This window comes from Cydia pomonella, chromosome 13 (assembly GCF_033807575.1).
Source record: "Cydia pomonella isolate Wapato2018A chromosome 13, ilCydPomo1, whole genome shotgun sequence".
Taxonomy (NCBI): domain Eukaryota; kingdom Metazoa; phylum Arthropoda; class Insecta; order Lepidoptera; family Tortricidae; genus Cydia; species Cydia pomonella.
In genome coordinates this window covers 6,645,431-6,658,419 of record NC_084715.1, presented here as the reverse complement: position 1 = coordinate 6,658,419, position 12,989 = coordinate 6,645,431, and the positions used below count along the sequence as shown (strand labels likewise).

The 12,989-nt window shown below is 35.1% G+C and overlaps 1 protein-coding gene across 2 annotated transcripts in view; it reads right to left on the bottom strand.

Annotated features, from left to right (window-relative positions):
• Positions 1-12,989, bottom strand: part of LOC133524063 (putative inorganic phosphate cotransporter) — a 106,352-nt gene that overhangs the window by 85,733 nt on the left and 7,630 nt on the right. The window contains exon 1 of one of the 2 annotated variants that reach the window (XM_061859860.1): positions 12,098-12,432. The exons of the other annotated variant lie outside the window; for it this stretch is intronic. Within the exon in view, the coding sequence (XP_061715844.1) occupies positions 12,098-12,170 (73 nt within the window). The 5' untranslated portion in view covers positions 12,171-12,432. Of the gene's footprint in view, positions 1-12,097; positions 12,433-12,989 lie in introns of those variants that run through there. 2 annotated transcript variants of the gene reach the window in all.

Here is a 12,989-nt window from a genome sequence, read left to right as displayed (position 1 = left end):
TAAGTACTATGTACTAACTAACAATGTTCACATGATTTGCACCTCGTAGTAATTTATAACATGTTTATTTCGCACTAAATTATACCACACGGTGTTTAGCTTTGTACAAATAATTAGACACGTTTTTCTATTTATTGCTTTTATAATTTATCGTGGACGGTAAAAATATGAATTGACGTCCACGATAAATTATAACGGTGTCCATTGAATATCATAAAGGCATTGAGTTTACGCATCATCGATCATCTTTTTAACGATGAATATGCACAATGCCTGTTTGTATTTTTAGCAATTGTTTCGAATCACCTCGTTTAGTCGTACAGAAATGATACCTAATAAGTCGGGAGGTACAGTCAAAGAATTTAATTTTACATTTCGTCACAGTGACAATCAATATGCGGCTAGGGAGCTCATAGTATTGTCACTTTGACAAACTACGAAATAGTACTGAAATGAAATTCCTTGACCGTGCCTACTTTTTTGTAGTGTCCGACCGAAGTTTCGGTTTCGGCAGGTTTCGGTAAAGAGTCCTGTTTCGATCAGACCATACTTTTTTTTGGTAGCTTAGGTAGTCTACTTCTTTGGGAAAACCGGGCCGATAGGATACTGAATTCCCGTTAGGTACTGTTTGCATCCCGATGTATGTTATCCATGTACCGATTTTAATGTGTTTCACATGTCTTCGTTGTATACTCACAACCAAAACCTTATCTAGGTTACTATGGGACTGGGTTAATTAGATTGTCGCATATAATTTAGGTCAAAATCTTTTTAATACCTGTGAGTTATGTAACTTTGATTTGACATCGCCCTTAAATCCTAGAATCATACTTTATCCTTATCGGCATGTTTAATACCTTCTAAGGGCCAACACACATACCCACGATACGTACGACGTCGTATCGTGGGTATGTGTATTGCCCCCGCGATACGACCCCGTAGCGTTGCACGACGCCGCAACGTGAGACGACGTCGTATCGTGGGTATGTGTGTTGGCCTCTTTAAATTTGTATGAAGAAGAAAGATTAGAAAAATGTTTCCATATCGTATCGTAAACTTTTGTATTATTCACAAAAAAGTTGCCGGTTTCCCCAAATGCTTTTGACCCATTCTGTTTACGGATTAGGAGGTGGAAGAACGATTTGATGAAGGTTGTTGAAGTACAATAGAAATTGCGGTGGTATTGATGGAAGATGAGTAATGGATGGCCCCATGAGCATGGTTGTTATAATTGGGTGATAAAAGCCTGGTGGCTAGTAAAAGTTTTTTTGCCGTCTTTCAAAATGTCCTTTCGTTGCCTGTCGTTTCGTCAGCTAGGGTTGCATTTTGATAACAGTCTTATAGAGTCAGACCAAGATAAGTTGGCAGCGATTTTGACAGTCCAGACAGTAGTGACAGATTTTAAACGTCTAAGGTCTATGAAATTATGATGTTTAATAACACTTGCACAGGCTGCGCTTACCTAGTGTCATCGGTATATTCGTAAATCGTAGAAGGAAGACTTGAAATAATTTTATACTGCGACGACTAAAACTTTTAAAATGTTTGGAGACCAAAAATCTTTATTGCAGTATTTACAATGTTCGTTAGTTACTGTAGGTGGAGGTATTTAATACCTCTAAAATTTTTGTGAGATATCAAAATACATGTAATAAAAACTAAGTACTTATTTTGATAGGTAAAATTCGAATTCACGATTCAAATATGTATTTTGCAAATATGTAGGTAAGCCCCAAAGGTTGTCTCAGAAGTCTATAAGTAGGTACTATATAGGAATATCCATAATTATTGATAATTATTCATGTTAGCCATTTAAAAACAATTCGGTCTTCAATCAGGAAGTACTTCAATAAAATCCAAATAAGAGATACAGTCAGCGGCATCTTAAGAAAGTGAGTGACATAAAGATTTACGAAAGTGCGCATTTAGACCAGCGGTTGAACAAAAATGGGTTTCGATAATATTAAAGTTTTTTCTTTTTTGATATGTCATTGGGAGTATGTTAAATAATACTTTGGTAAAAAGTTAGAAATTTTAAGGTTGAGCTTTCGGTTATATTTAAATATTTTAATTTTTGCTAATAACTAAGTAAATATAGAATTAAAGTTACAGAAAACTTTAGCATATCGAATAACACTTCAATTTATGTACAATTTTCAGTTTTTAGAAATCTGGAACAGCTGCTTTCTGGTAAACGTAAAAACACGAGTTATTTTGTAAATATAGAATTAGAGTTGCTGATATTGCAAAATTACGATATTATCGATCAACTTAGTATTCTAGTAAAAAGTTAGACATGTAGACAATGTGCTTGTCTAGATATTGATTTCAGGTTAAGCAGTATAGCTAATATTGAATTAAAGTTTGTAGAGTTAATAATAATCGATCATCAACAATGATCTCAGTTACTAAACAAAAATTTAGAAATATAAAATCACGGCGACACTCATTACTGATATGTATGCATTCCTTGCTTATATAAATACGTTAAGTTTCAAACGCGCGGCAAGTTTGCGCGCGCCGCGCGCTGTGGCAGGAGGCAGCGAACAACGGTAGTGGGGAGCGGGGTGCCCTTGACTGCGTTTACGGTCCATCAAAAAAATTCCTAAAGCGTGTTTTAAATTAATAGCAATAGAAAATTGTTATTTTGTTGTTACTATAATAGGTATTGCCCGCGGTTTCGTTCACGTAGAATTCGTTATCGCGTTACATGAATATTATTTATTTATTTAAACTTTATTGCACAAACAAAAAAAAAACACAAATGGCGGACTTAATGCCAAAAGGCATTCTCTACCAGTCAATCATTGGGTCAAATAGAGACAAAAAAAAAACACATTCTCATACAGATGACCACCCTTCCTTGTACCATTTTAAAAGCCAGTTGCAGCTTTTCTTTCCCGATTTTTTTCAGATGTTTGGACTTGGTATTTTCCTCGCGATAGTTATTTGTTTTAAGGGGAATGTTGTTGTTAACCGCTAATGCTAATATTGATAACCGATAGTTATATAGAGAATATAGAGATACGTTATAAGGTATATGCACCCTCATGTTATTTATTTCTGATAAGAAATAAATGTAAGACAAAATTCACAGTGATACATTTCAAGTAGGTTGCCTTGTAAGATTGCGTACGGATAGTTTTTTTGTTTGTTATTTCATCGTATGATATATCAAATGAAAGCTTATTTGAAAGTTGCCGTATTAAAAAAGTTGGTCCAGTTAATGGTCGCCTAGATTAACCGATTTTTATATAAAATGTAGGCAACCATGGACTGGACCAACTTGTTAAAAAGGCAACCTAGTACAGTTAGTAATATAGTACCTGGGCGACCGAGCTTTGCTCGGTTATAATTATTTATTGTAATATGGTGGTGATAATCTACATAAACTTAAAAAGTATAATGTGAACTGACAATTATTATTATTTACAATCGATTTTAACCTTACAGCACTTGTCACAGAGTAACGCCATCTATTGTCGATTTCTCTTATTACATATAGGTCTTTTTTTTTACTAAATTAAACTTGTGTAAAACAAAAAATTAATTAATTATATATAAACTTGAACATATAAAAAAAAAACAAAAGTTAGTCACCGGGCGAGATTCGAACCCGTAACACTCGTTTAGCAGTCCGCGTCTTAACCCGCTGGACCAGACGGACACTGGCCGGCAACACGAAATTAGTGACCATATTCTGCGTCGAAAGAAAAACGCATGATAACTCGAAAACACGCGTTTTCCCAAACATAAGACTAATCTAGATAGATTGTATACCCCCAAAAACCCCTATATACCAAATTTCAGCGAAATCGTTAGAGCCGTTTCCAAGATCACAGAAATATATATATATATATATATATATATATATATATATATATATACAAGAATTGCTCGTTTAAAGGTATAAGATAAAATAACTTTTCTTTTGATATATCATGTGACGTTTTCGTTTACACACTAAAAGCACAGTGTAAAAAGTAACAGTGGGCCGACGCCTTTGATGTTTGCGTAAATGCCGACACCGCTCAAGGTCTCCGTACCTACCTAGGGTTATCACAGACTTACACAACTGCCCAAAAGAGGATGGAAATGTTTTTAGTTTTCATGTTGTATGATGTATGTGTACTAATTTTACAAATGACGTCCATTTTGGAAATAAAGATGGCGGACGTCACTTTTTTGAGAAAGTCGTCATGGGTGTTGTTTTCTGGGTTTTTAGGGGTGTGAATTTCAAAAATGGCATCTATTTTGAAAATAAATATGGCGGACGCTACTTTTTGAAATGGGTGTCGATGTGTGTGTAGCCGTGATATCAACCACCTTTAATTCTAAAATGGTCTCTATTTTTGAAATCTGCACTAACAAGAACCGCCAAAATTGACGTCATTTTTGTAATTGGAACCCCGAGGAACCTCGGAGATGACACCCATATCGATTTTTAAGAAAAATTAATGTCCGCCATCTTGGATTTCAAAATAGACGTCATTTTCGTAATCGGAATCCCGAGGAACCTCGGATATGACACCCATATCGACTTTTAAGAAAAAATAATTTCTGCCATCTTGGATTTCAAAATGAACGTCATTTTCGTAATCGGATCCCCGAGGAACCTCGGAGATGACACCCATATCGATTTTTAAGAAAAATTAATGTCCGCCATCTTGGATTTCAAAATGAACGTCATTTTCGTAATCGGAACCCCGAAGAACCTCGGAGATGACACCCATATCGATTTTTAAGAAAAATTAATGTCCGCCATCTTGGATTTCAAAATAGACGTCATTTTCGTAATCGGAATCCCGAGGAACCTCGGATATGACACCCATATCGACTTAAGAAAAAATAATTTCCGCCATCTTGGATTTCAAAATGAACATCATTTTCGTAATCGGATCCCCGAGGAACCTCGGAGATGACACCCATACCGATTTTTAAGAAAAATGAATGTCCGCCATCTTGGGTTCCATAATGGATGTCATTTTCGTAATCGGCACCCTGAGGACTTTCAAAAATAATGAAAACATCAAATACTACATGATACATATACAAACAGAAGCAAGAAACAATTTCTTGCTTTTTAAAGTCTTAAAATACTCATAATTTCTTAAAATAAGTTATAAAACATGTCCGCCATTTTGAATTTGAAAATTGATATCATAATTATGATATATTTTTGTTTACACTGAGACAAATAATTAGCACATGTCGTATGAAATATTTTAATTGTGTTTTTTTTTTATTTTTTTTATACTATGTCGGTGGCAAACAAGCATACGGCCTGCCTGATGGTAAGCAGTATCCGTAGCCTATGTACGCCTGCAACATGCGCGTTGCCGACCCTAACACCCTCCCGCCCCTCGTTGAGCTCTGGCAACCTTACTCACCGGCAGGAACACAACACTATGAGTAGGGTCTAGTGTTATTTGGCTGCGATTTTCTGTAAGGTGGAGGTACTTCCCCAGTTGGGTTCTGCTCTAGAGCTGGAATGACATCCGCTGTGCTGTGCCCTACCACACAGAGCCAGATGACATTTACAATGCCCATACCTCTCTTATAATGCCTGTGCTAAAAATGTGATTGCGAACTACCTGCAATAACTATACAGTACCTGGGCGACCGAGCTTTGCTCGGTTATAACTAACTATTTATTGTAATATGGTGGTGTATAGGTGATAATCTTAACTACATTCTTTTACTAAATTAAACTTGTCTAAAACAATAAAAATTAAAAAATTATATATAAAATTGAACATATATAAAAAAAAAACAAAAGTTAGTCACCAGGCGAGATTCGAACCCGTAACACTCGTTTAGCAGTCCGCGTCTTAACCCGCTGGACCAGACGGACAGTGGCCGGCAACACGAAATTAGCGACCATATTCTGCGTCGAAAGAAAAACGCATGAAAACTCGAAAACACGCGTTTTCCCAAACATAAGACTAATCTAGATCGATTGTTTACCCCCAAAAACCGCCATATACCAAATTTCAGCAAAATCGTTAGAGCCGTTTCCGAGATCCCGGAAATATATATATACAAGAATTGCTCGTTTAAAGGTATATGATAATTAGGCATTAAAACACTCGTGTGATCTTTTTAAGAAACTCACTTCGTTCGTTTCCTAAGCCCACACTCGTGTATTTTAATGCCTTTTATTAAGTAGCAGTAACATAAACTACTAATATATGTTGAAAGTAAGTACAGGCGGCTAACACAATGGTAACAAAAGACAAAAGTTTTGAAAATGTAATTTTCATCATCGTCACTTGGCTGTACATTTGAGGGCCTATCGCGAACCACGTTCGAGGTGTTACCTCTCTGTCGCACTTGTAAATTCGTACGTAAGTATGACAGGGAGGCAACACGTCGAACGTGGTTCGCGGTAAGCCCTCTGATGCCACCTCCATTAGTCTTTTGTACGCCGGTATAGCCTTCGACTCAATGTATAATCTACACTTTTTATGGAAACGTAGTTCCTCCTTCCCGTAGAAATATTTAACTTTCCCATCACCAAGAAAGATTATTTGCTCGCAGTTATTAGCTGCTCAATTCCTCGTTTTTTCTCTGTTACTAAGTCAGTACAGTACACATATCAAACATTTTTCACTCATTTTGAAGACATAATAACTTTTAATCTATAATTAAATTCATGTAATGTCCGCATCTAATTTATGTGCACGATAAACAAACAAATGAATGATTTGAAAGAAAAGACAAACAGCGCTTGCGAAGCTGAGCGGGGGGCGCGGGCGGGGCGAGGTATCTATCGCTCACTAGGTCGGCTACGATAGGCTCCCGCGCGCCGAGCCGACATGTTGACGGACCAGCGCGGCGTGGTTATGAATTTCGCGCCTTTTTAAGTTGATTTTACTATTACAATGCAAGCTACACACAGATATTTCTTACTTTCCATAAAATGGCTGCCTATATTATTTTATAGTAATAGACTTATCTCTACGGACTTTAATTCAATATTAGATCTTACAGGACAAAAAACGCATATTAATTGTAAAGCACATATCCTTTTCTTCTAATTTTTTGCCTTGCCTATTAACTTAAGAATTTAGATATGATATTGTGGATTTTTCAAACTTTAATTCAATATTGACAAAATAATAAGCTAATTTGAGTTTGACAAAGTAGCACGTTGATTTTTTTTCTAAAAATTTGATAGCAATAAGCCTCATACATATTATAAAAGACGATGCTTACATTTTGTACTTTAATTCAATATTCAAAATTCATCAATAAAAATACATAAATACCTTATTTATATCTAACGCTCGTTCTAAATTTTCTTCATATATTACAAATATGCTTAAAAATATGTCCAATACCAGATAAACATCACTTTTCACTCTTTAGAATTATCGAAACTTATAGGGCAAAAATCCGGTCCCACTATTGGTCTAATTAAGATAAAAGAGAGCCTTTGTAAATACTCATATTACAGTGTACCTACATTAGAAAAATATGTACTTAACTAATCCTATCTGAACACTCATTCTACACCTTAGTGGAATTTTATATTTTTAGGTTTTTTCTACTATATTTTCCTAAGGTCTACAAGAAAAATTGACAGTTGAATTACAAACCAATAATTAAATATGTTTGATTTTTTCAGGTTTTAAAATCAAACGAAACAAGAATCGTAACTCTGTGAATACTTAAAATGGTTTAAATTACATACATTCGTTGGACGTTGGGCCTTAGGAGCATAAAGAAAAACCATTTTTATAGGGTATACCTAATCCGTTTAAAGTATTTAGTTTAAGCAACTCCTAATGTAGAGACAGATAGACACGGCGTGTCTATCTGTCTCGTGAGATGACCCACAAGTTTCATCAAGACCTCTGAGTCACATGTCTAATAGTTTAAAAATGGCTTAAACTATCAGAACTAATGAGATTGCTCTAATAATTCACAAAATGGATTTAGATCTATAAACATGATACAAACGGTTCAGATGACCTGAGGCATTGACCTTACGCAGTTTACTCGTTGAGGTGCGTGGTGCACGCTATACTGAAACCTATTTTCAGACAGGCGAAAAGTATTTTATGTATATTTGAGCTACAAAACATGCTAGGTACCTATATATGTGGAAAATTAATCAAGCTAGTATTCATGGCGTGGCACAGGTCACAGGCAAGACCTAACATAGCAACGGTTAATGTCATAGGAAAGAATATTTCGACGCAGCTTTTTAAACATGAATTAAGTAAATAATTCCGATTTTAAGCGCAAAATCTTTTTTTAAATATTGGTATTTTGGTAGGGAACGTATTTCAAATATAAATACAAAAAAATGCAAATAATTTATTTATATTATGACACCAAGTTACAAGTCAGGCTTAGGTCTAGAAAGTAGAAAATAAATTATGTATTGCATAATATTCAAATTATTTATAAACACGAAAACACGACAAAAACACTAGATTTTAATTTTTTCATCAATTCAATTTATTATGAACATGTATACAAGGTGAATAGTTTAAATGGGTCCTCTTCGACCACTTTATAGAATTGGTTTTGGTTTAGCCTCAGATCATCATTAGGTACTAATCTTTAAAATTTAAGCAGGGGGCTTTTTTGAAAGATATTACCACGATGTATATTTTTTATTAGGTATTAAATACCTAGACAAAACTATTGTGACATAGAAACAATATGTCCATTAACTAGTACCTTAACGATATCAGATCGACAATGATTGATGAACTATCTTTGAAAGATTGCGTATCTCATCTTTCAAGATCATTTTACCGAGTATTGACAAGTTATCTGTCACTGATACATCTTGCGAAACTGTCAAGTAGGTGAACACAAATGAATGACGTATGATTTGTAATGCACAATGACAAACAAGAGCTAAAGACGGACCACGCTAAGTTTTCATGCCAAGTCCAACGTCAAGTATGGCGTATGGCACTCTTATATAATATAGTATAGGGTATGGGTAATATAGTATAGGGTAGGGTATGGTAATACATTTTCACTGCCAGGTTCATATAAAAATTGCGTAATCAAAAGTCTCCAAAAGGATGTAAAATATGCAAGGGACCGCAAAAGGCACCAGGATTTTTAACAATGAATATTGACGAGTTTTGAATGACCTATTTTTGAACATATGATTGAGTCTGCGGTTGCGTCTTATTGGTTATAAAAATAATAATTCAGCTTATATGTGGTGGAGGCTGTACAGGCAGACATATATTCTTCCATCTTCTGTTACACCCATTAGGAATTTACAGACAGACAGGTAATAGGTACAGTACCCCTAGTGTAACTTTGATCGACATCATAACGTGACGAACGCGTTTGCGTTAAGTCTCATTTTGTATAGGATTTTGAGTTTCCAAAACGTCCCGCTTGGCGCGCTCTTTCGAAATTCAATACAAAATGAGACTAAACGCAAACGCGTACGTCACGTTTGGAAATCGAATTTATTTACACTAGGGGTACAGTAGGGAGAAAGTCATGTTATCTTAACGGAAGTCATCCTTCGTCAGTTGAATATAAGTATCTGTTGTTCAGGTTTAAATCAACAGCTAGCTGGTCGATTACTTTTTTTGTATCTTATTTATGGGCGTGTAGTCTGAAATGAATAAAATCCGAGATATCACCGATTAAAAAAAAAAACTTTCTCAACTCATTTTGAACAGCAAAATTGAACGGTTCGTCAATGACAATTACCACCTTATCATAAATTCGTTTTTTAACGTCATGAAACTCATGAATAAGGCTGGGATTTCTCTTAGCTCTATAATCTAGGTCCTAGGCGCTAAGTGGGGGCACAAGATTGCGTACGTGACCTAAAATCCTACAACTCACAATGAGACATTACAATGTGTATATGATAACCGGATGAGTTTATTAAGACTGAGACACGAAATATGAGTGATATAAATAATGAGTGACCTGGTGTGACCTGTTACAGAAACAATAAATTAAACTGTAAGTTGTAGTCCTCAAACTGACCAACATTTGTTCAGCAACCTTTACAAATAAGTAAGTAGGTAACTTGTGTTTTGGTTTGCGAATTTTGTTATCTTTAAAGCGTGACAAGCAACGTCAAACACATTGATAAATAATAAATAATAAATATTATAGGACATTATTACACAAATTGACTAAGTCCCACAGTAAGCTCAATAAGGCTTGTATTGTATGTACCTAGACAACGATATATATAATATATAATTATAAATACTTAAATACATAGAAAACACCCATGACTCAGAAACAAATATCCGTGTTCATCACACAAATATATGCTCTTACCAGGATTTGAACCCGGGACCATCAGCTTCATAGGCAGGGTCACTACCCACTAGGCCAGACCGGTCGTCGATTGATGAAAGCGTACATTAAAAATAATATTTCATTTGTATGAAAAAGAGGAAATCTAAAACCTTCATAATTTTTTAAAGTGATTAATCAAAAGTTATATTACCGTTTGAGTAGTACAATATATTATGTTTTCATTATTTGCTCGTGTTACAGGCCACACCCGGTATAAACGTAGATCGAGGACTATGATTTTAGCAATCTGTAGGACATTTACTTGATCACTCTTGCGGCTAACAAGCATACATAAACATCTTATGATAAGCCTATGGATGCTTGTAAATCCCAGGGTAGGTACAGTCGCCATCGTATATCGCAGCTGCCGAGGTGCTCAAAAATATCTGAAACTCGTGAACGCGAAGCGGCGCGGCGCGGCGCGGGTGTATTCAATCCTTTGATACCTATGGAAGTGTCCTATGTGGGCGATCTCCGAATGCCGCGTCGCATTCGCGAGTCATCGCCCACGTAAGCCGCGCCTTGATTTTATTAAAACCAAACATTTAATTAAACCAAAAGAATTTGAAGGAACTGTCATCATTCGACACGAGAGATAGGTATAATGTCATAAGTACGTTACTCACGCTTAAAAAATCTTTACATTCACCTTTTCTGAACAACCACGTAACCGTAGTGCCTTGGAAAACCCCAGGGGCTCGACAGACAGCACGTTCTCGGTACAGTCGGGACCGAAAGTTTCACTGAAACCTACTTCACGATCTAATTCATGATAAATATAGTTATTTAGTCATTTAATATTAAGTAGTCGATTAATATATCTATTATATTAGGTAGATATAAAGCAAAAATAAATGTGAATATCCGAGTTATATTAGCAGAAATCATTCCACTGTGTGGTCAAGTCTTCAAATTCAAGCGTGAGAGTATTACATCAACAATGGCAATCAATGGTTCGTCTCAAATGACCAAACTATTAAATGAAATCATAATATTTGAGTATTGCCTTTCAGATTATATCTACAAGCAGAATCAAACAAGAAGAATGGTCAGGACTAATGTCAGAACACGATTTAAAATAAAGAAAAAAAAATTGCTAAATTCTTCATGTCTATGTCTTTGGAAGATATTTAAAAAATTAGGGCTAAAGTCATAATGACCATACAGCCAAAAAGGTTAATGAAATGAATAAGAATCTTGTATTTTTATTCTGACTCATGATATTGAAGTCCCCCCTATTTATTCGTTGTCGTAAATTCTATTCAACGTTTGTGATTGCGAGACATCACGCTAGCTTTTTAGGTAACATGCAATAATTATAACATCTATGACTCATGTATATCCCATGTACTTAACGGTTGGCGAGGTTTTGCGAATATTTGATTACTAATTATATGCATCGTTAATTTTGCATCAAGGCTGTGCTATTTCTTAAGAGAAGAGAATTTTCGATACTCGTGTTTGCTATAAACATATTTAAATTAATTTGTCCGTTTATTAATTAATTTAGTAATAGTCATTGTTTTTTGGATTTTAATGTCTATGCCGATTTCGTATTTATAATATTTTGCATTAAAATAAATAATTTCAGATCCAATTTGTTAATAATTGTTGTAACTATTTATTTACATTATTAAATTTTTGGTATACGTTTGGTTTGGTTTACGGTAGGTATGTTTCTTACGTTATGAATATTATTTTGAAGTTTTTTTTGTTCATTCCCAATAAAAACAGGTAGTCGTGTAGTGAAAACGTAAAAAAAAAGAAAACATGTTGAAAAACTTACGTGGTGTATCCGAAACATCATCCATAATCGCCAGCTTACTCGGCCTCTTATCATCTTCCGGCTTCAAACCCATTTTCACTGCAAAATTTAATAAAAAAAACTAAACCGCACACTTTTCAAAATTCGAACTACAACGCGCGCTCCATACAGGCTGTTCTATTTTTGACCTATATTTTTTATTGGTAATTGAACCATTTAGTTGGTTAGTTTTTGTTTACGATTTTTTCCGCGCGTAATGTGAAGTCGATCGGCCGTGTTGCGGCGTACTTCGCCCGCGAAGGTAGTACGGTCGACTGTCGCGGTACAATGGACAAGAGGTGGTTTTAACTGAGCCGGCTCGACAATTGCACGTGCGAGTATGACAAGTGGATCAACATTTGTCACCTACACACTCTACTTATCACGTCTACCTACAAATTAGAAAAATGTACGAACTTGTAAACTTACCTGCTATTGATAACATTGACGCATGATACTTACGCAATATTTAAAGTACTTATTTTTTTGCTCTGCTGATAAAAAAGAGGAAAAATATTTATTGTAAATTATTTTGGAATTAACATTTCATATAGTTTTTCAGTTGTTTATAATTATTATAACTGTTATAAAGAGATGCGTATTAAGCCTCATTCCGTCAGTCATCATAGGTATAAGTGACGATAATTGACTGCAAACCAGACACCTTTATGGCTACATATATTAAGAGTTAATTTCGTTTGACCTGTTTGTCAAGATCTCTGCTTAGTATAACAATGCAAGTGCAGTGGGTATATAATTACAAGCAGTAAGTACGTATTTATCTTCAGCTTATCATAACCACGAGAGCTCTTACAGTACCATCATCTACATTGTCGACTGACAATTCTCCAATCTTACTTATATTGCAATTAGA